The 21,262-nt window shown below is 54.3% G+C and overlaps 1 protein-coding gene across 1 annotated transcript; it reads right to left on the reverse strand.

Moving 5' to 3' along the window:
* Positions 1-949: 949 nt before the first annotated feature.
* NUAK2 (NUAK family kinase 2) lies at positions 950-20,960 on the reverse strand. The gene is made up of 7 exons (XM_070384569.1): positions 20,580-20,960; positions 11,495-11,615; positions 8,925-9,076; positions 8,566-8,631; positions 6,588-6,707; positions 5,962-6,094; positions 950-5,149 (listed from the first exon to the last, which is right to left on the reverse strand). Exons 1-7 carry the CDS (start codon positions 20,823-20,825, stop codon positions 4,053-4,055), a joined length of 1,935 nt encoding a protein of 644 aa, XP_070240670.1. The 5' UTR covers positions 20,826-20,960; the 3' UTR covers positions 950-4,052.
* Between the last annotated feature and the right edge of the window lie 302 nt (positions 20,961-21,262).

A 21,262-nucleotide genomic window follows, 5' to 3' on the forward strand; every position in this document is an offset into this window, starting at 1 on the left:
CATTTGTAGTTCCATTCACTGATATACACTGGTATTGTCCCAACTCTCCACAGCCTATCTAGATTAAATAAATCCCACATCGCCTACTCCTGCTGAGATTTGGCATTCCCCCAGACCTGGATTTCAAGAGATGTGGTTTTATCCCTGGGATGGAAAGATCCCCTGGAGGAGGAAGTGGCAATCCACTCTAGTATTCTTGCCTGGGAAATCCCATGGAAAACCTGGTGTCGCAAAGAACGGGACATGACTGAACTAACACTTTTCACTTTCACCTGCTGGTTCAGTGGTAAAGAATCCACTTTCAATGCAGGAGACACTGTTTGATCTCTGGGTCAGGAAGATCCCATGGAGTAGGAATGGTAACCCACTGCAGTATTCTTGCTGGGAATCCCATGGACAGAGAAGCCTGGTGGGCCACAGTCCCTGGGGTCGCAAGAGTTGGACATGACTTAGCGGTTAAACCACCATCACCAAGTGTTTGATACATAAGCACTTAAATGGTAGCCCGTTACCTCCTAAATCGCAATTATTCTTTTCCACCACCCCCATTTCCCCTTCACCATTATCTGAACTGACAATTTTTCTACTGAACTTTATTTTTAATACATGCTGGCTTGCTGCTCAGTCTGTATCCTCTTCGAGGTTATGATCTTCTGTGTCGCACCAGCAACAGAGCAATCACCTCTGTCTTTTACAGAGCTTTCACTTTTTTCCTGAGTCAGTGAATAAATGAACACAGTGATTCCACATCTGAACTCTCTGCTTCTTGGGTAACGATTTTCTCTTAAGCTTTTCCTGTGTCTACCCAGAGTTTGGCCCAGAGCTCTGGCATCCATTTGGACCACAAACAAAGATATCAGACTGAAGTATCCCATTTGCAGCCTGAACAGTTTGCTTCCTCTCCCATCCTGACCCCACATTACCTGGCCTCCTCACTTCTTCCCAGACTCAGCAACTTTGCCAGCTTCACACAAGCAAGAAAGGGGAGGAGAGGGCAGGTGGTCCACGCCAGCAGGCACTGCAGGCTGGCGGGAGAGCAGGTGTGCACGGAGCGGGCAGCTGGGGCTGGCCAGGACTGGGGCTGTTTGGGGGCCTGTGCACAGCAGAGGTGGGTAAGGCATGGGGGAGGGAGTCTGCTTGGAGCCGGAGCCAGCCGGTTGCTGGCCTGCACTTTGTGCTTATCCTCCCTTTCATCCTGGCCCTCAGAGCCTGGGAGTTTCTCAATGGAACAGGCGTCTGGGGAATGCTCTGCAGGGGGTGGAGAGGGCTGGCCAATGAGGGGGGCATTCCAGGCATTCTTTACATCCTCCGGGAGCCAGGCAGTTGGGCGCAGAGAAAGGAGAAGCTGCCCTGCACTAAAGGGAAAAGGATTTCTTTGGAAGGAGAGAATGAAGGTGGCGGGGGTGCCTTCAAGCAGCCGGGGACAGAGCTGGATGGGGAGGAATGGAAGGGCTCTATAACTTGACAAACCCAGCTCTTCAGTGCTAAAGGCAGAAAGGGCAAGTTGGGACGCTCAGTCCAGGGCTCTCTCCCCTCTGTGCGCTTACAAGGGCAGAACTGCTGATGGAGGTATAGCCGGGAGACTTTTGGAGCTAAGAGCCGGGTTTTTATTGTGTGTTTTGCTTTCATTAAGCAGGGTCTCCATTTTTCACCCCAGCGACTCCAAGGAAGTGTGTGTTAGGAGAAAACTCAAAGATTTGTGTCCCACTCCCCAAACAGAATGACTGAAGCTATTTTCCAATCACCATTCTCATTTTTAATGGGGTGGTTCTTTCTAGTCACAGGAGGGAAGAGGGACCATCAGGTAGACAGAATCAGGGCGTGGAGTGAGGGAGCCAGAGACCCCCTCCAGATAGTGCAGTGGGACATGTAGATTTACAAAAGATCCCCACCCCCGCCTTTAATCAGTAGGGAAGCACTGCAATAATACCTCCATGTACACAGAACTTAGATGTCACAGTGGAATTCCCCAGAACACAGCATTCACATTATTGAAAATAGTAAGATTTGCTTTTTTAAAAACACAGAGCTGAAAACATTAAAATAAATAAGAACTTTCTAGGGCCCTAAAGGCCTGGAGAAACAGATACATCCATTCTCAATAGCAGGAGCAGCTTGGAGGCTGGAGAAGTTCAGAGTCCTTGAGGTCCAAAGTGGGGTCCAGGGGAATCTGAGCCCCTTGAGATGAAGTCCATTAGCAGCCTGAGCCTTTTCAAGTCTTTTAGATTCATAGCAGCGACTCCATTTGCCCTACAGCATGAGGACCTCCTGGCTGACCTTCCCTCAGGGGGACAGCTGGTCCCAGGACGTTCTCTACATCCTGGTGCATGGCTCCATGCCCTTTGATGGGCAGGACCACAAAACACTGATAAAACAGATCAGCAACGGGGCCTACAGGCAGCCTCCTAAACCCTCTGGTGATTGAGGGATGTGGGCGTTCTCATCCAGACCCTGGGTGTCCTTTGCTAATTCCTGATGCAGGAATTAAACAGTGACAGTAAAGTGAAGCTTCCCTGGTGGCTCAGACTGTAAAGAATTTGCCTGCAAAGCTGGAGAGTGGGATTTGATCCCTGAGTCTGAAAAATCCCCTGGAGAAGGGAATGGCAACCCACTCCAGTATTCTTTCCTGGAGAATTCCATGGACTGGGAATTGTCTGCAATTGCAGCCTGGTGGGCTACAGTCCATGGGGTTGCAATGAGTCAGATGTGACTGAGCAATTTTCACTCTCACTTTCCAAGTTTGGAGGATGGGAAAGGGGAGAGAATCTTTGAGGAAACAGAGGTTGTGTTCTCTTACTGTTCAGCTAAGTATGGAAGGGCACACTCTAGGAGACCATTCCCAAGACACCCCAGGGAAAACTGGCGGGGAGGGCCACATTCCAGTTTGAGTGGTTCTGTTAGGGGAAGCACACTGACTGAAACTGCCCCCCCTGGCCAGGCACCATAGTAACCATTTGCATGAGTTGTTTTATAGGAGATCCTGGTAAGGAACACGGAACTAATAAGCGTCCACCAACTGGCAGAATTCAGGAAAGGTCAAAAGGAGACACCACATGTCCCACCATCTCCCAGAATCCTTCTCTCTGGCATCCACCTTGGCTGAACAAGACATGCACCCCCAGGAAGGACTCTGAGTCAGAATGATTGGCTAAGGGCAACCCGGAAACTAACCCCATCACCATAAAACCCGAGACTGCGAGCCACGTGGCAGAGCAGCTCTCCTGGGTTCCCTTACCCTCCTGCTCTCCACCCGGGTGCCCTTTCCCAATAAAATCTCTTGCTTTGTCAGCGCATGTGTCTCCTCGGACAATTCATTTCTGAGTGTTAGACAAGAGCCCAGTTTTGGGCCCTGGAAGGGGTCCCCCTTCCTGCAACAGTTGGTGGAGATGGGAATGTGTATGTGAATGAAGAGCTTCTAGCCCCACCTTGGCAGGATGGCATCACACACAAACTTACTCTTTACAGGAGCTAGGCACTAATAGAGTGCTCTTTCCAGCTCTCTGCAGCCCTACTATGGGGAGGGCACAGGCAACCCTGTGCCCGCACACGGGTGGGCACCCGGCAGCGACCCTGGCTGGGCCTCCGTGGCTCAGTGGCTGCGGCGCCAGCCTTTGTTTAACAAGTCCAGGGGTAAGAACTACACAGCCCAGACCCTCCAGGGGGATGCCGCCCCTCGTCCTGGTAAGGGTGGCCTCAAACTGCCAAAGGCATTCTCAAGAAGAAGGCGTCGACCCTCTCAGAGGGGGCAATGGGCAAGGCAACCTGGAAATTAACAGGCAACCTAGACTCAGCCACAGGCCTTCCTCGCTGCTTCTCTACTCATTTCCCCTCTAGGGCTACCTTCTTGGTTCCACGGGGCTGAAGACATTGAACCCTCAATGCACTTCACTTGCCCACTGCCCACATCCAGCCCTCCCCAGGGCTCAACTGAAGCCACCTCAGCCTTCTGGGCTGGGATGCAGGTCCTGGGAGGCAGGGAAGAAGGCAGTCTCCCCCTCAGGGTGCATCCAGCTGCATCTCAAAGCCTGCCCGCATGGGCAATGCACCCCCCTTCAGCTGAGCTCCGAGCAGACCCTCAGTCCCTGCTGGCCGTCCTCTGTCCCCTCCGGGCAGTCCAGCAGGGAAAAGCAGCTAGTCCCCAGCAGGTCCTGCCTCCAGCGCCTCAGGCCTCGGCTTCCGGGGCCCTCCGACGGGGGTGCCTCCAGCCCCAGGAGGTTGTCCACAGACACAGAGCCCCGCAGTGGGGGCTCAGGGAGCCGTTCGGGCAAGTCCAGCTGGTCAAAGGATTCAGAGGACAGGATGCTATCCTCACTCACGGCCCCTGAGGGGCGGCTGGCCCTGGCTGGAGGGTGTGGGGAGGCCAGTTCATCCAAAGAGCCGAAGGTGGTGGGCGCTGTGTGCTCCAGGGCCGCATGCGAGAACTTGCCGTTGTGTTTGAGAATGCCCTTGCGATGCGGCAGCCGCCCCGAGGCTGGAGGGGGCTTGTGCTCCATGGTATCCCCACTCACAAATACGTTCCCGGCATTCGTATCCCCACTCACAAACACGTCCCCGGCATCCAAGAGCTCCCCAGACTCGCTGGGCTCAGGCGAGGAGTAGTAGCCGGACTCCCGCTGGCGCGCCTTCTTGAGGATGCCTTTCTTGGGGAGCAGCGGGCCGGCCTGGCCCGGGTTGGAGGGGCTGGGGCCGGGCTCAGGGCCCTGCCTCGCCCCCTCTGCGGGATTTGACGTCTTCTTCTTGAGAATGCCTTTCGGCAGCTTGAGGCCGCCCTTCCCAGGGCGAGGGGAGGCGTCAGCGGCCGGGGCCGCCTGGAAGGTCTGGGCCATGTCGTTCTCCTTGCGAGACTTCTTGAGCGAGTGCTGGCGCTCCAGGTCAGGGGCAAGGGCCCTGCCGCCCGGCGCCTGCTGCTTCAAGAAGCTGCAGACCTTGGCACCGTTCTCCAGGAGGGGGCGGGAGGAGCGCCAGAGCCACTGAGCCACGGAGGTCCGGCCGGGGTCGCTGCCAGGGTGCCCGCCCTCCTGCGGGGCCCCCTGCTCTCCGACACGGGTGGTGTAGCCCCAGTTGACCCACCAGTGGCTGGCCACGTCCTCCAGGGTGGCCCGGCGGGTAGGGTTCACCATCAACAGCCACCGGATCAGGCCACAGGCATCTAGAAGGGGAGAGAGAGGCTTCAGCTCTGTAGCCACGAGCTCGGGCACCCGCAGCGTCCCTTCTGGCTCACCCCATGGATGCTAAGACAGGGCTCCCCCCCAGGTCAGCTGTGCCCCCAGGCAGGCTCCCCAGTCTCCAGGACCACAGCCATGTTTACATGTCTGCTCCTTTGCTCCAGTGAAATGCAGGCCTCTGGGGGTGGGGCTGTGCTGCTCAAGAGTAAACCAAGGTCCTCACACCCTTCTTCTCACCTTATACACCATACACGGAAGGATAAAAAGATTTCTAAGGACAAACGCAGTAGGAAATGAGACAACTGTGGCAGATAGGATCTAAACCAGGCTTTAGGAAGCACTTCCCAAATAAGCATGCCCATAAAGGAAGATTCAGCCCTTCCTTCCTTGCAGGTCACAGACACAGGAGGCAGAGAGATGAGAGCAGGAGGTGGGGTGGAAGGTACCTTCATCTACAGTGGGTTGCCGTCTTCACTTAGAAAGTGAAAGTGAAAATCGCTCAGTCACATCTGACTCTTTGCAACCCCATGGACTGTAGCCCACCAGGCTGCAATTGCAGATAATTCCCTCAGTCCACGGAATTCTCCAGGAAAGAATACTGGAGTGGGTTGCCATTCCCTTCTCCGGGGGATCTTTCAGACCCAGGGATCGAACCCCAGTCTCCAGCTTTGCAGGCAAATTCTTTAGTCTGAGCCACCAGGGAAGCTTAACTTTACTGTCACTGTTTAATTCTTGCATCAGGAATTAGCAAAGGACACCCAGGGTCTGGATGAGAATGCCCACATCCCTCACTCACCAGAGGGTTTAGGAGGCTGCCGGTAGGCTCCGCTGCTGATCTGTTTCACCAGCGTCTTGTGGTCCTGCCCATCAAAGGGCATGGAGCCATGCACCAGGATGTAGAGGAGAACGCCCAGGGACCAGCTGTCCACCTGAGGGAGAGACGGGGTCAGCCAGGAGGTCCTCATGCCGCAGGGCGAACGGCTCCAGGCTCCCCTTCAGTACCCACGGAGGGGATCCCAGAGCCCAGAGCATCCAGGGACCACCTCCTTCTAGTACCCAGAGTCAGAGAGGGCCGTACTGTAGACGGGACTGGGAGTCACGGAGGTGTCACCTGCCTCTGCTTGGGGAGGCTGGCCGGGTGCTAGGAGAGGCAACGGGAATGCAGAAGGTGTGGGGCACAGAGCCATGCTGTCAGGGGTCAGGGGTCAGAGGACTTAAGCTCTCACAGAGCCACGCTGTCAGGGGTCAGGGGTCAGAGGACTTAAGCTCTGTCAGTTTTGCTACTCCCAGCTACAGAACTGGCTGGGCACTGTTCTGGCAGGGAAATGAATCTTGCAATCTGAGAAAGGGAATCATTAGAAAACCAGCTCATCCCTCTCTCAAGGTCTAAGCCAAGAGATTAGGAGGAGGCCAGGTACTCACCTCTGGTCCTGTGTAGGGCTTTCCATTGACGATCTCGGGCGAGGCGTAGAGGGGGCTCCCACAGAACGTCTGCAGGAACTTGCCTTGGTGGTAGAGGTTGGAGAGGCCAAAGTCAGCGATCTGTAGGATTGGGTCAAACATGGACAGGGTCACACCAAGGCCTGGATTGTTTTGTAGCTCCTGGTCTGCTCCTCTCCAGACTCCAAGGAAACACAGGCCCTGGCAGAAGCAAAGGGTGCCCATGACCTCTACCCCATACTGGGCATCACCAACACAGCTCAGGCCCTGGAAGAAAGAGCCCTTCAGAGGCTGTGTCAATGAGGTGTGCCTGGGCAGAGGTGAGGGGAGCTCCAGAGTCCTCACGGTTCCCCAGGCCCTTTGCTCATGCTGCGCTCCACTCCAGGGACGCTCAGTCTGCCTACACATGTCCTACCAACCCAGAAGGCTCCCCCTGGAAGCCTTCCATTGCCCTGAGATCTCCTCTTCCCATAAAGCCGTACAATTTCCAACGACTCACAGAAGCCCCTGCTCATCAGGTCTGTCTCCTCATGCTGCCACGTCAATACGCTCCCCACGTGGACCACCTGCCCCGACCCCTTCTGCAGCTCCTCGCACAGCTGTGACCCATGGATGGGACTAAAGGCCACTTACTGACTGAAGGACGGCTCTCAGTTGGAGGGGGAGAGGCAACGTCTCATGTCAGTGCCAAGGGCCTCAGAACACAGTTACCCCATGGGCTGGGGTTGCCTCCCCAGCAAAGGGCTCATCTGGGCCCACATCCAGGCAGGAAGTGGTGGTGGGGCTGGGGTCAGTCCAGGAGATCTGAGAAGCCACAGTGAAGGCAGAGCAAAGATTAGGGCCATCATTATGGCCCAGGAGAAGCAATCTTCTTACAGGACCTCCTGAGCCCTCTGACACTGAGGGTTTGAGGGCCCTCAAGCCCATCTTCTCGCTCCTCAGAGAGACCCTTCCCCCAGCTCTCCTCAGACAGAGGCTGAGACCTATGCCCTTTTGCTCCCAGCCTTCCTCCCCAGCAGAGGGTCATGTGTGTCCAGGGTGGGGAGGAGCTGTTTATGAACTCTGGCTCCTTCATTTATGGGTTTTATTGGCCTCTTATCAAGCAGTTACCTACTGACGCCCATAACGAGGCAGATGACTGGTACAGATGGGAAAGTTCATGCCTGCCTGGATTGTGTGCATTTACTGGCTCTGGCCTCCCCCTCCCTGGTCAGCATCAAAGTGAGCCCCACCTACTCCGGGAATTGGAAAGGAGAATGAACTCAGGGCACCTCAGGGCACAGGTCAGGGGCCACTGGGGAAGAGGCTGTGACCTGAGTTCGGGAAGATTCTGAGGAGGGTCCAAGTGCAGAGTCAGAGCCCTCCCAGGTGTCTGCAGGGCAGGCTCTTGCTGTCTGCCCCTTCCAGCCCTGAGATCCGAGCTTATCACATCAACACGAACTTCTCAGACCTAAATTTAACTACTTAGCCGTGGGAATTCAGCAGCAGAAGGAAGCAGGAAGCTGGCGCTGGAGTGCTTGCTGTGGTGAAAGGTGCCAAAGGGCTCCTTAATGGTAGCAGATTAAAGTACACACACATGCGTGTGTACGTGTGCCTGTATCTCTGTACACACGTGCAGGTGGGGCACACGCAGGCCACGGCCTCTCCCTGCCAGTTCCAAGGCTGTGAGCAGCAACCGACTCTAGATCTAGACTCCTTCAACCTTGTGACGTTGAGGGAGTTAGAAGACTGGTTCCAGCTGACCTTGCTAGCCATGGGACCTTGTGCAAGACACTCCTTATCATGAGGCCGCAGTTTTCAACCCACAGAAGGAAGTGCTGAAATGGAGGACGGCTGAGGTCCTTACCGGGACTCAACTCCTCCTGGAACCTCCTAGAGACTAAAAGATGCTTAGCTGGGGCCAGTGCAGACGGTCTGGGGAGGGGTGGGGGAGCAGTTTTACACAAGAAGTGAGGCTCACCTTGATATTTCCGTTGGCATCTAAGAGGATATTCTCCAGCTTGAGATCCCGGTGGACAACCCCGTTCTGAAAGAGGGAGGGCAGGGGTCAGGGGAAGGCCATCAGGGGAGACGGACATGAAGACCTAGTCTGGACAGTGAGGAAGCAGCAAAGGCGGGGTACGCACAGATAGGCAGGGAGCCCATCTTTATCGGTACAACAAACCATAGGTCCTTCCAACCCCAGCCAAGAGACTTGAAGCCAGAGATGCCAACACTCCTGAGTGGAGAAGCACACCTCGCCTTTATTTCTGTGTCCCCGTGTGGTCCTGGCGAGCCGCGGGGCCTCTCTGGGGAAGCCAGCCCCGGCCAGCGGCTCACCTGGTGGCAGTGGTGCACGGCGGAGACGATCTGCCGGAAGAAGTGCCTGGCCTCGCGCTCGCTGAGCTGCTGCCGCCCGCTGATGTAGTCATACAGGTCGCCCCGGCTGGCGTACTCCATGACAATCACGATCCTGCTGCTGTTCTCAAACACTGGGGCAGAGCGCGGCAGCAGAGTCAGGCTCTGCGGAGGGCACGCTCCCGCCAGGGCCCACACCCTCCTCCTGGCCCCAAACCAGAATCTGTAAGGGGGTAGGATGCTGCCCGCTGGTGCTCCCGGCACCTTCCAGGAGCAATGAGTTCAGGCCAAGAGGACTGGCTCACCTCCCTCTCCTTGGAAGTTCAGGCTTCTGAGCCTTCTTAAAACTAGCCTACGAATTCCAAGACATCACTGGATAAGAATGAGAAGTCAGGCTCCCTGGTTCAGAACTCAGTACTTTTTTGCCTGGTGACCTTCGGCAAATCTCTTTCAGATACCTCAGTAAGGACACAAGTTTGGGATTCGAATCCTGGCCCCATCACTTACTAGCTGGGTGACCATGGCAAGTTATTCAATCAGTGCGCCTCAGTTTCCTCATATGAAGAGGGATAATGACAGCAACTTCACAGGGCTGGGGCGAGAAATAGATAGAAACAAGTGACAGCTCTCGGGCTGGCTGAGCAAGCTGGTGCGGAGCCTGACAAGCAAGCAAGCACTCAACAGACGGAATCCACTGTTGATTTATTACTAGCATCCTCACGCATAGACTTGAAAAATAATACCCAGAAGATCAGAAGAGGGATAACAGCATAGGAAAGTGGTTTGTAATCCACAGAGAGCTGAGACACTCATCACTCTCAACTTCTTTGATTTCCCGTCCAGAGTATTCAGGCTTGGGCCTTGTACGAAGAAACAATCAATACATATTTGATAATTAATTGACTGGCTGGGCTCCTGGCGGTCAGCCTATTCCAGCTGGCTCATCTCCACGTGTGGGAGCGGCCCGCTTGCCACCACAGGCCTTGTCTGTTCTCCTGGAAAAGCAGGGAACGGCTGGTTCATCAAACTGGCCCTTCAGCTGGGTGTGTCAAAACACGCATGTCTGTGACATTGCATCTTTGTGTCAAGCGGGTCCTATGAGTCTGGCTTGCTCAGCCAACCCCAGAGCGATTCCTGTCTAGCCTGGGAGAAGGAGTTGAGAGAGGAGGCTACTCCCAGGGAAAGTCTGAGCTCCCAAGCAGTTGGGCATCTGGCCAGGAAGACTGTGCTTTTTCCCAGGAGAGCACCGTGGCCCAGACTTCTGGGGCCTGCCTAGAGACTCCAGCTCTGTGGGTCTCTACAACCCTACAGGGTGTGTGTAAACTCTGTGCCACGGAGCTGGGGGTCAGGAGCCAGCCAGGGCACATTCTGGAGAGCAGCTATGTTAGAGGTCAGTTCCCAGGACTGGAGCTTTCTCCTTAGTCCCTATCTCTTGAAGTCTGTGGATGGGGATGGATCTGGGAGAGCTCTGCCAATTACACAGTAACTATGATGCCCCAACATCCGCTGAATCTGAAGGTGCAATATGTAGCAGTTACATCCTAAGCTTCAAAGAATAGTTCCCAGACCTAGCTGGAGATACGGGATGGGGGATACTGGTCGGGGGAAGAATTCACACATACACACACCAACCACCAAGCTTAGCCTGGCTTAACCAATACTCTATCATCTGCCCACTCTCCCCTGGGGGGATATACACAGAGATACAATTAGCCTTCTCAGCCACTTGCTTGGGCTCCTCATGGGACAGGTTCAGGCCAGGGGACCATGGCAGTGGTTCTGCTCTTAAGCCTTCTTCTAAATAGAACTTGAGAGAGGAGCCCTCTCTTCCTCCCACCAGGAATATTCAGGCTGAGGGCAGAGCCACAGGCCCCCCCTCCCTCCTGCTGCTCCTGCCATTCCTCGCTTCCTGCCTGATATCATGGAAAGGCTGCCAGCAGACAGGAGCGTGTGGGAGGCTGTTCCCGGTCTTTCCCTCTCGCTCACTGTTGTCTGGGTCACAGGGGCAGGGCAGCCGGAGGGGAGAGCCGGCACTGATGTCAGTGCCAGAGGAGGCTGCAAGATACGAGGACGGGTAGGAACCAGCCTCACGGCGGGAATGATTCAGAGGACAGGGGGCCTGGCTCTTGAGACGCACAAAGAAAGAGAGCACCCACACGCCGGAGACAGGTGCAGGTCTCCGTATGTTTCAGCTACCCCCACAGTGCCAAGGCTCTCACTGGGTTTGGGGAGGCAGTGTTTAAGTACGGAAAACCTAAGAACGAAAATGCCTCCAATCTGTAGCGTTCCTCTCCTGAGCTGAGTACTTGGTGACGTTCAATTTGATCTTTGCAACAGCCTTGTGACGCAGGTGAGATTATCTCATTTTACAAAAGAGGAACTGAGACCCAGAGACTGCATTAAATTACTTGCCCAAAGTCATGCAGCTGGGCTTCAAATCCAGCTCCTGCCCAAGCCTAAAGCCCATGCCTTTTTCTACTCCTGTGTGTCATCTGTTCCGACTGCGCGTGTGCACACACACACACTCAGCTTCAAATGCTCTGCCTCTGTACCTTCGTGGATGGCAATGATGTGGGGGTGGTTGAGTGATGACATGATCTCAATCTCTCGCCGAATGTGCATCAGATCTTGCTCATCTTTGATTTTGTCTTTCCGGATTGACTTGATGGCCACCTGGGAACAGAGGGTGCAGGAGAGTGAGGAGGAAGGCCTGGCAGGCAAAGGCATCCCTGAGGACTCTCTGGGGGAGCCCTGACCCTGCTGATCTGCCTCCAGCTGCTACAAAGGCCATAGGTTGCACCCAGAGAAGCCTCTCCACCCTTCACTGGGGCAGGCAGCAGAGAGGCTAGAGAGAACCTTCTCTGGCGAAGATTCTTGCCTGGGTTGGGTGCGGTTTATGTAGCAGGAATGAGGATAAATCAATGACCTCACTCAGAGTATGGATAGGTGAAGACGGTAGGTAACAATCTATACTTGTAAGGCCGATGCTTTGTGATTCAAAGCAAATTTATCTTGGTCCACCACGAGGAAACGACTGGGCCTCTTTTGCTCCCCACTGGGTGGCGAGCACGGCACCTGGCACGCAGTAGGCACTGAATAGCCATTTGTTGCAGCTGTCACTGAGCTGGCCCTCTCAACCAGCCTGAGAGGCAGGCGTGGAAAGCACCACCATCCCCATCTCCAGGTGAGGAAGCGCGCTCCTAGAGAGGCTAAGTTTCCTTCCTGTTCAACATCACACAGGCACTCACTGGCACAGATTGGCTTGCACTGTTGACCCACGTCTGATACTTTTTCCACCACAGCCCTCAACTTTGCTACAAACAGTCTCTAGCTAAAAGGTGGGAAACAACCCAAAGGCCCATTAACGGATGACTGATCAGACAAAATATGCTATGTTCACACAATGGAGTATTATTCAGCCACAAAGGAGAATGAAGTACCGATACATGCCCAACACGGACGAACCCTGAAAGCATGCTCAGTGAAAGAAGCCAGACACACAGGGACAAACGCTGCACAACTCTACTTATCTGAGTAACTAGGATAGACAAACGCACTGCACAGAGAGCAGGAGGCTGGTTACTGGGGTGGGGGTGCGGAGGCGATGGGGAGTGATTGCCTAGTAGATACTGAGCTTCCATTTGAGATGATGAAAAGGTTCTGGAAATGCATAGTGGTAATGATGTACAGCACTATGAATGTACTGAACTGTACACTTAAAATGATGACAATGGTGAATTTTATGTCTTCCCCCATATACAAAAGCGAAGTCGCTCAGTTGTGTCTGACTCTGTGCAACCCCATGGACTGTAGCCCACCAGGTTCCTCCGTCCATGGGATTCTCCAGGCAAGAGTACTGGAGTGGGCTGCCATTTCCTTCTCCAGGGGATCTTCCCGACCCAGGGATTGAACCCAGGTCTCCCACATTGTAGGCAGACGCTTTACTGTCTGAGCCACCAGGGAAGTCCCAGCTTACAAAAAGATCACTCAAAAAAGTTATGAATAGTAAGGTCTCTCTTCCAGCACCAAACAACCAGACAGTTAAACAACAGTCCTCTGGGCTTTGCTACCTTGTCTGTAAAGGTGATCATGCCATATAAGGATTAAACTCTGACTGGTACCTGCAGTGGGTTCAAGAAGGGTGGAGTGAGGCAGAGGAAATGGAAAAAGAACTGCCAAGCAGCCGCTTAAGCATAGCTCTTAGACACAGACGGGTCCCAGGCCTCTGTCCTGCCACACGGAGCAGGGTGACAGAGGAAACGCGGGTGTGGAGCGTGGGCAGTCGGGGAACCGGCCCTCTAGGCTCTGCGGTCCTCCCGCGGCCTCGGAGCTCCGTGAGAGCAACGGGCTGGACTAAGGAGTATGTCTGCCACGCTCTCCTTCTCTGCCTCTGTGAGATGACCGTATAAATGCCACGGGCCACGGGAGATGCAACGCAGGCACCGGGGCCGGGCGGGGGAGGGTGAACCATTCCCGACAGGTCCTGTGCGAGGGCACGGGAGGCAGACACAAGACTTCCCCTTCCCCGGAGCCTGGCGAGTTGTAAGAAACCCGAGGAAAACGGCCCCTAGTTCATTTCCCAGGAGGGTTTGCCGCCCCTCGAGGTTCAAAAGGAGCCGGAAAAAGGAGCCCGGGGGCGGGGCCGCCCACCCCTTCCCAGGGCTCCGGGCAGACAAAGGCTTCCGGCTTCCGACGCGCCCGCGGGCCTGTGTCCCCTCAGCCAGGAATGCGGAACCGCCGCAATCCGGCAGAGGAGCGCTCACAATGCCCGGGCCGGTCACCCCAGCAACGGGCCAGGGCCGGCGAGCCTGAAAGAGGGGCGGCCGGGGGACAATGGCGGCGCGAGGGGCGGTCCCCATGGCGCCTCCTGCCCACGCCCCCGCAGGGGCCCCGCTGCAGCTGCAGGGCCGGCTGCGCCCGGGCGTCTCCTCAAGCCCTCCACCCCTCCCGCTCCAAATGACCCCAAGGAGCGAGCCAAGCGAAAAATCCCCCGCTTAGAACTGGACAGGGGGTGGGGACGGGGGAGGGGCTTAAATCCTCCTCCAACTAACTACAGGCTTCGACCGGCAGCCTGGTTCCTGATCACCTCTCCTATACCCTTTTTCTCCCCATGAAGGACAGATATTATGGACCAGTTCTTTTCTCTTTAAATTCTTTGTTTTAAAAATCAGGTAATACCCGGAGCTCTTCAGATAAAGGGCCATAAATTGAATCTATTTATGTAAAAGGAAAATCACATATAAATCACATACTTAGATACTGAAACAGAAATATTTGAGAATGTCAGATACATATGCAAAACCTAGGCATATCTCAGATGTACAACTGTGCACACACAAACATAGACAATGAGCAAACCACTGTAGGCGGAGTCAGAGCTCTAAAGACAAGCCTAACAGAAGAGAGGTCTCAGAAAAGGAAAGGGCCCTGACAGGTGCTAGGAGGAGTCACTGCATGGGTAGAGGGTGTACAATTGAACCCTGAAATCCATTCTGGAAGCCTACGATTAAAACCAGAGTTGTTCATCCTCAATGGACAGCTCCATCCCCCTGCCAGCTCATGCTCTGGTCCCATTATCTATGCTAGGTCTTAGCAGACCACAGTTTGGCTGGCACTTCCCAGGAAGGAAACAGATTAGGTCATTGAGCCACCACCAGTCCTCAAACAAGTGACAGATAAGAAGAGCGATGTGTCACTGTCCTAGTGGGCCTGGGGCACTTCCCCCACCCACCCTAGCCCCACCAGACAGGCCTCTAACTGCTGGACAGCCTGTCAAAGTATATGAGATATAGCAACAGCTCAGGCTTATAAGGAGCTCAGCATACAGAAAACACTCAACTGTTTACTGGCGAACACAAATCACAAATAAATATTTATTGGTTATGTCATTGGGCTGATCCCTGGGACCGAGGGGACCAGTGCCCAAATAAGATTTTCTGCCCTTTTTGTGAGGCATGGGTGGAGACAACCTTGTTTACTAGAACTCATTTCGAGGGACCTTTGTTCTCATGTGCAAGATAGTTGAGCAACCACTCTCTAAAATATAGTGACCAGAGTAAAGGAAGAGAAAGATAGTCGCTGAATGGATCACCCAGAGGCAGGAAAGCCACCTGCGTACGGACAATCCTGGTTCACCCCGTGTAATTAACAGTGCCCTTTTTACTCTCCGAAGTATTCAGGCTGAGATGTTATATTACGTGGCCACCCTACTCAGACGGGCCAGGAAACTGAAACACAATCATGACAATATAAATGTGAACATTAGATCAGTGGAGGGGTGCCAAGAGCCCAGGTATCTAATCTTTATTTGCCCCTTTGGAGCTATGCAACTCAAGACAAGTCACTTAAATGATCTGGTTAACTGGTCTGGCTAGTTTCAATGTTCTCACCTGAAAAATAAAAGGGCATTTATTCTCCAAGCATTTGCTGAACGCCTACTACATGTCCGCACTACAGTAGGTGCTGGACTCAGACAAAACCTGGACAGTCCCTGCACCAAGGCCCTTGACCCAGTCAGTGTGACTGAGATCCCTGCCCACCCAGGGGCTCCAAGAGCACTGGAGAGCTTTGCCTGGAGGAGCAAGGTCAATCACCCCTGGGAGAAAATTTTGTTTTAGATCTTGAAGGAAGAGTGGGGTTTACCAAGCCAAGGCACATAGGCTTTTGGAGGGGGGCAACAAGGGCATTCCAGGCAGACAGAAAGGTTTGAGAACACACCAGAAAGAAAGGAAAGGAACTATTCGTGAATTTGCACACTAGGATCTCTAAGCTCGCTTCTAAACTCCGGCATTTTCTGATGAGGTTCTTTAGAAATGGGCCACCTGCTTCCACACCAGGAAGGTGCTGGCCAAGGATTGTTATAATGGGCTTATTCAGAGGCCCCGTGCCATAACCGTGTTAACCTGCCGAGCAAAATTCCTATTGATACCAGCCCAGTGGTTTTCTTGCCTCTGGGGCTCTGCCTGCCTGAAAGGCAGCATGGTTAATTCCCTATCCCATTTTGCAAATGCAAACACTGAAGTCCAGAAAGGTGACTCTTCCCAGATTCCTCAACAAGGCCAGGCTGTCAGGATCCAAGATGGAGGGTTGCTGCGTGTAGAAGCTACCATCTCAGAAGACAAAAGGTCCTTATAGATGTTCTGGCCTGCCTCTAACCCCTGGAGAAGGGAATGCCCCACACCCTGGCTTGGGCTGGGCTGTGCACCACCAGCCACCATCAACCCACTTACAGATAGACAAACATGTTGGACAGATGGGTGCTGAGGTCAATTGGTTAAAACACTGCCTTCTCTCCTTCTAATCCCCATAGGAACTCAGATCAAGAATAATATGCATTCAGGAGAGAATGGCAGAAAGATTTTAGAAAAAGATGACCTACAGGTACTGGCTGCAGACGACAAGAGAGAAGCTACAAGCTGGGCATCTCTGGTCATAGCTATCAGCCAGAGTTGGAGCCAAGATCTTTGACTCCTTTTTGGCCTTTCACGGAGCAGCTGCCTCTGGAAGGCAGGTTGAGGAGCTGGAGGATGACCCATTTAGATTACAGAGGAGAAGCTGCGCTGGGCTGGCAGGGTGAGGATAGGCCTGGGGTGGCTCACCATCCCACCAAGCCTTCCAGAGAACCCGGCAGGGACCAGGAATGGGTTCTGAGGGGAGGGGGCGCCGCCTCCCCTAAATCCTATGCTGTGCCCACCCCTTCCTTGACACCCTCTGGCCCACTCTGCCAGACAAAGCGCTTCCCTGCCCAGCCCTCCTGCACGGCTTGGCCAAAGCCCAGGAACAGGAGTCGCCTGCAACCAGAGTCTCTCTCCCTGCCCTGAGCAGGCAGGTGCAGCAGGCGCTGGGAGGGCAGCATCACACAGAAGAGGCCTCTGGCACGTGGCCAGGTGGCAGCCCTTCTCTGGATCAGGGGCTAAAGGAGAGACTGGGACTCTGAACGAGGCAGAGACCAAAGGGCTTAGGAAATCAAGCACATGCCGTTCTCCTCCTCAGGGCAGGACAGACCCAGGATGGAGGGACTCCCCCTTCCCCAGGAGAGGGCGAGGAGGACCGTGACAAAGCCAGCCCTACTAGGGTAACACGACAATGTGTGGCAGCTGACATGCACATCACCTTATTTAACCCTGGGAGAACCCCACAAGGTAGGAGTTATTATAATCCCCACTTTACAGATGAGGAAACTGAGACGCAGAGAGGTCACACGGCTCGGAAGCAAGCAGAGCCGGGATTTTGAATGCTTGCACCCTGATGATGAGCTGAGCAGTTTTCCTGACAAAGGAAAAGCCTCGAATGTAGTGTAGTTCACCCACTCAGGAACCCTGGGCGCAGGCAGTGAGGACGCAGGGGTGCGGGTTGTTCTCGAAGACTCTTCCCACTCTCAGTGTGCCTGGAGCTCTGGGAAGGGCAGTCGGAGCTAGCTGCTGGAATGACAAAGCAAACTGAGGCAAGCCCGGGCTCAGCCCAGAGCCAGCTCCCAGTCTGAGACTCAGTCCTGGTCATCTCACGCTGGGTGGTCAAGTCAGGAGCCGATGTTGCAGGCATGCCACTAACCAGCCCCGGGACATGTCACCTGCCCTCCCTGGGCTTCAGTTTCCCCATCTGTCAGTGAAGGGATCAGACCATCTCGGTCGTGTTCAAACATTTTGAAATCCCATGCAATAATCCAATATAAAAATGAGACAGAAGCTCCCCTGGCCCAGATCACTCTCCCCTGGGACTCCCCTCTGCTCGTGCAGGTAAGAACTCTATGCAGACCACCCTAACAGCTGTGGTGGACTCCACCATTCCAGGCACCCAGGAGGTGCTTTTCTTCCTGGGGGAGGGCGTCAGAGCTAGGAGAGTCACAGGAGGAAATGTCATGTGGATACCAGGAATGTACTCAGAGCTAGAAGATCCAGAGCAAATATTTATTTTTCCTTTAATGTCCTCCTGGAGTAGCCCTTAGTCCTGCCCACCTGCCCCTCCCCCTAGACAATCCCACTGGGCCCCTGAGAATCCGATCAGACAGGCTGGGAATTGGGAATGGGGCGGAAGTCACCAGCAGGCTTTCCTCTGATCCTCCTCCCCAAAGACCTTGGTTCATTTTGGGGGAGGTCATGGGCTGCTCCCACACTCCTCTCCTGGGACACCAGGTCGGTCTTTCTTCAGAGAGGACACTGCAGAGGCAGGAGTGGGGTGCAGTGGGGAAAGAGGCTTTCCCTCCAGAATTTAGAGAAACCAGAGTTTAGCAGTGTGTAGAGCTGCTCTCCAAGGAGGTCGGAGGCCCTGAGCAAACTGCCAGCAGAAGTACAGGGTGATCTATGGATCAGGGAGCAGGTCCCATTCCTACTCATCTTGGCTCCCTGGAGACAAGAGACATGAAGCCAGGGAGCACCTCTGAATTCTCTGTTCTGATGTAATAAGAGCTGAAATCTCTGCCTACAGCCACTGAGGTTTGCAAACTGAAAGCTGGTTTATCTCATTCCAGAATCAATGATCTCTCCCTTTCTCTCTTACACACACAAACCCATACACACGCAGTGACCCAGGTCAAGAGCTTAATGGGGTTTCTGAATTTCAGTGTCAGTTTCTGGGCCACCCCATTCCTCCCCAATCCAGTCTGCCCCCCAACAAGAGGTACGAGCCACAAGCCACAAGAAGCTATTTTTCAGCTGAGCCCCTAACAAAGCCTGGGTCCAGCAGTCTCAAGCCTGGAGGCTTATTGGGCCATCACACTTTATAGAAAGAGAAAGAAAAGGAAAGTCAGGAAGTACATGATTGCCCAATAGCTGTAACCTGGCAGTGGGCACCTGGGGACTGTGCCAGGCGTTAGCAGGAAAAACATACTCGGTTCTATTGATGGGGCCATAATCCACTCCCTTTCCCCAGCATCCACTCTCCTTCACCAATGAAATGACTTCCTGAATTTCAAACCAGCTACTGGCTGCAAAAGCAAACAATCTGGGAGGTGACTTGCTGCCATAGCCAATAGGCAAAGCACGGCCACGCATACATGCATGTCTCATAACCAGCACCCAGTTGGATTTGGTAAAACAATCCCTAAACCACCTGCTTTTAAAAGGCTTCTTAAAATACAGATTATTTAGGGACTTGTCTGGTGGCTCAGATGGTAAAGAGTCTGCCTGCAATGCAGGAGACCTGGATTGGATCCCTGGGTTGGGAATATCCCCTGGAGAAGGAAATGACAACCTACTCCAGTATTCTTGCCTGGAAAATCCCTCGGATGGAGAAGCTTGGCAGGCTAAAGTCCACGGGGTCACGAAGAGTCAGACACGCCTGAGACACTAATACTTTCACTTTCGACCTTTCTGGAGGTTCAGTGGTTAAGACTCGGTGCTTCCACTGTAGGGACACGAGTTCATCCCCGATCCACATACTGCACAGTGTGGCCCCAAAAAAATACAGATTATTTGGCCCCATCCCAGATCTTCAGAATGAAATCCTCCTGGTGCGGAACCAGAGAAGTGGCTTCAATAAGCACCCAGGTTATTCCAATGTACATTAAGCTCAAGTTAGGGAACCACTGTTAACTTCTGAAAACTTGCCAATCTTTTAGGGCTGGTCTTTCCAAATCAGTTCTCAATGCGGGTTCTATTGTCAGGAAACAATTTAAATTCGTATTTGTACCTCATTCAGTCCTCATAGAAACTCTGAGGGAGCCCATATTTTCTTCATTTTTGCAAAAGGAGAAACTAAGTACAGAGAAAATAAACTGCATAAGGTCCCACACATTAAAGTGACTCGGTAGTAAAGAATTCATCTGCAATGCAAGACGTGCGGGTTTGATCCCTGGGTCGGGAAAATTCCCTGGAGACTGAAATGGCAAACCATTCCAGTATTCTTGCCTGGACAATCCCATGGACAGGGGAGCCTGGTGGGCTATACAGTCAATAGTGTCACAAAAGAGTTGGACATGACTGAACAACAACCCACAGATTACTACTACTATACACACCTACATCCGAAATGAACAGGACACGTCCCTGAAAAGGCCCCAAATCCAAAGGCACCTTGGGGCAGGCACAGTGGATCCTTCACCAGAGCCTGGTTTCACATTTACCAGAATTAAAAACACATCATAACAAAACTTTGATTGAATGTCAGAGCTGGCAAGGACCTAAATGTCAAACCCACCCACGCCCCTCAGGAGGGAGGGATATCTCCATAGTCTCCTGGGCTGCCAAACTCCCAGAACTGAACTGAGGAACTGGACGCCTCATTCCTTTATTCATTCGGCTACACATACGCACTACCCCCCTAAGATCAAGTGCCTTCTACTGCCTCTTGCCATGCTACTACATTGGACAGTCTGTTACAAACAAAATTCCACTAAAGTCTCATCTCTAGGGAGCCTCCTCACCCTGCCTCACTTTGGAAACCATCACTTGCTGACCAGAGTTGTTCGGGGGGTTCTCAGGTCCACGACCATTGTCCCTATACTCATGGACAGACAAATGTACACAGAACACCACCAGCGCGCGCGCACACACACACACACACACGAAGATGAAGACTGGAGGCAGGCACCCCACCGAGCAGGCACTGGCCCCCAGCCCCCGCTCCCCGCTCCCCGCCCCCCGCCAGGCGCGGCCGAGCCCGGAGCCCGTCGGCCGGCGCCGCCCAGGGCGCCGCACTCACCAGGCGCCCGGAGCTCTCGCGCGCCTTCTTCACCTTCCCGTAAGTCCCCTTGCCCAGGGTCTCCAGGAACTCGTAGCGGTGTCGCAGGTTGTGCTTGTGGTGGTGCCGCTTCACCGCCTGCTTCTTCATCAGGGGCTTGGGCGACTTGAGGAGCCCGTCGGCCAGGGGCCGGACCAGCTCGGCGGCCAGCGCGGCAGTGGCCGAGGGCGCAGGGCCGAGGCGCCGGGGAAAAGGCAAGGACTCCATGGCCAGACGGGGGGCGCGGGCGAAGGGGGATCGGCGGCACAGCACACCCGAAGACCCGGACACCTGTGCAGCTCCCGCCCGGGAACCCACGGTTGCACCTGCGTTCGCGAGCCAGCGCGGGGCCGCAAGCAGTTATAAATGCCCGGAGCCCGCGGGCGGACCACGCCCCGCGGCGCCCATTGGCCGGGCTGCCCGGAGCGCGTGACCAGGGCCGCTGGCATTGGCTCCTCCTGCGCGGCGGGGAGAGTGACAGTGGAGCCCCGCCCACCCGGGCTCCGGGGATGACTTGCAGCGGCAGGGGCGCGCGGGGCGGCCGCTGGGGCGGGGTGGGCTGCGGTTGATGCTGCCGGGACCCAGAAGCTTTGAGAGCCCCTGCACTGCTCTGTGCCTCTCAGAGGCTCTTGGTACTGCCTAGAGCCACCTGTTGCCCTTTCACC

Source organism: Bos mutus, chromosome 16 (genome assembly GCF_027580195.1).
Source record: "Bos mutus isolate GX-2022 chromosome 16, NWIPB_WYAK_1.1, whole genome shotgun sequence".
Classification (NCBI taxonomy): Eukaryota; Metazoa; Chordata; class Mammalia; order Artiodactyla; family Bovidae; genus Bos; species Bos mutus.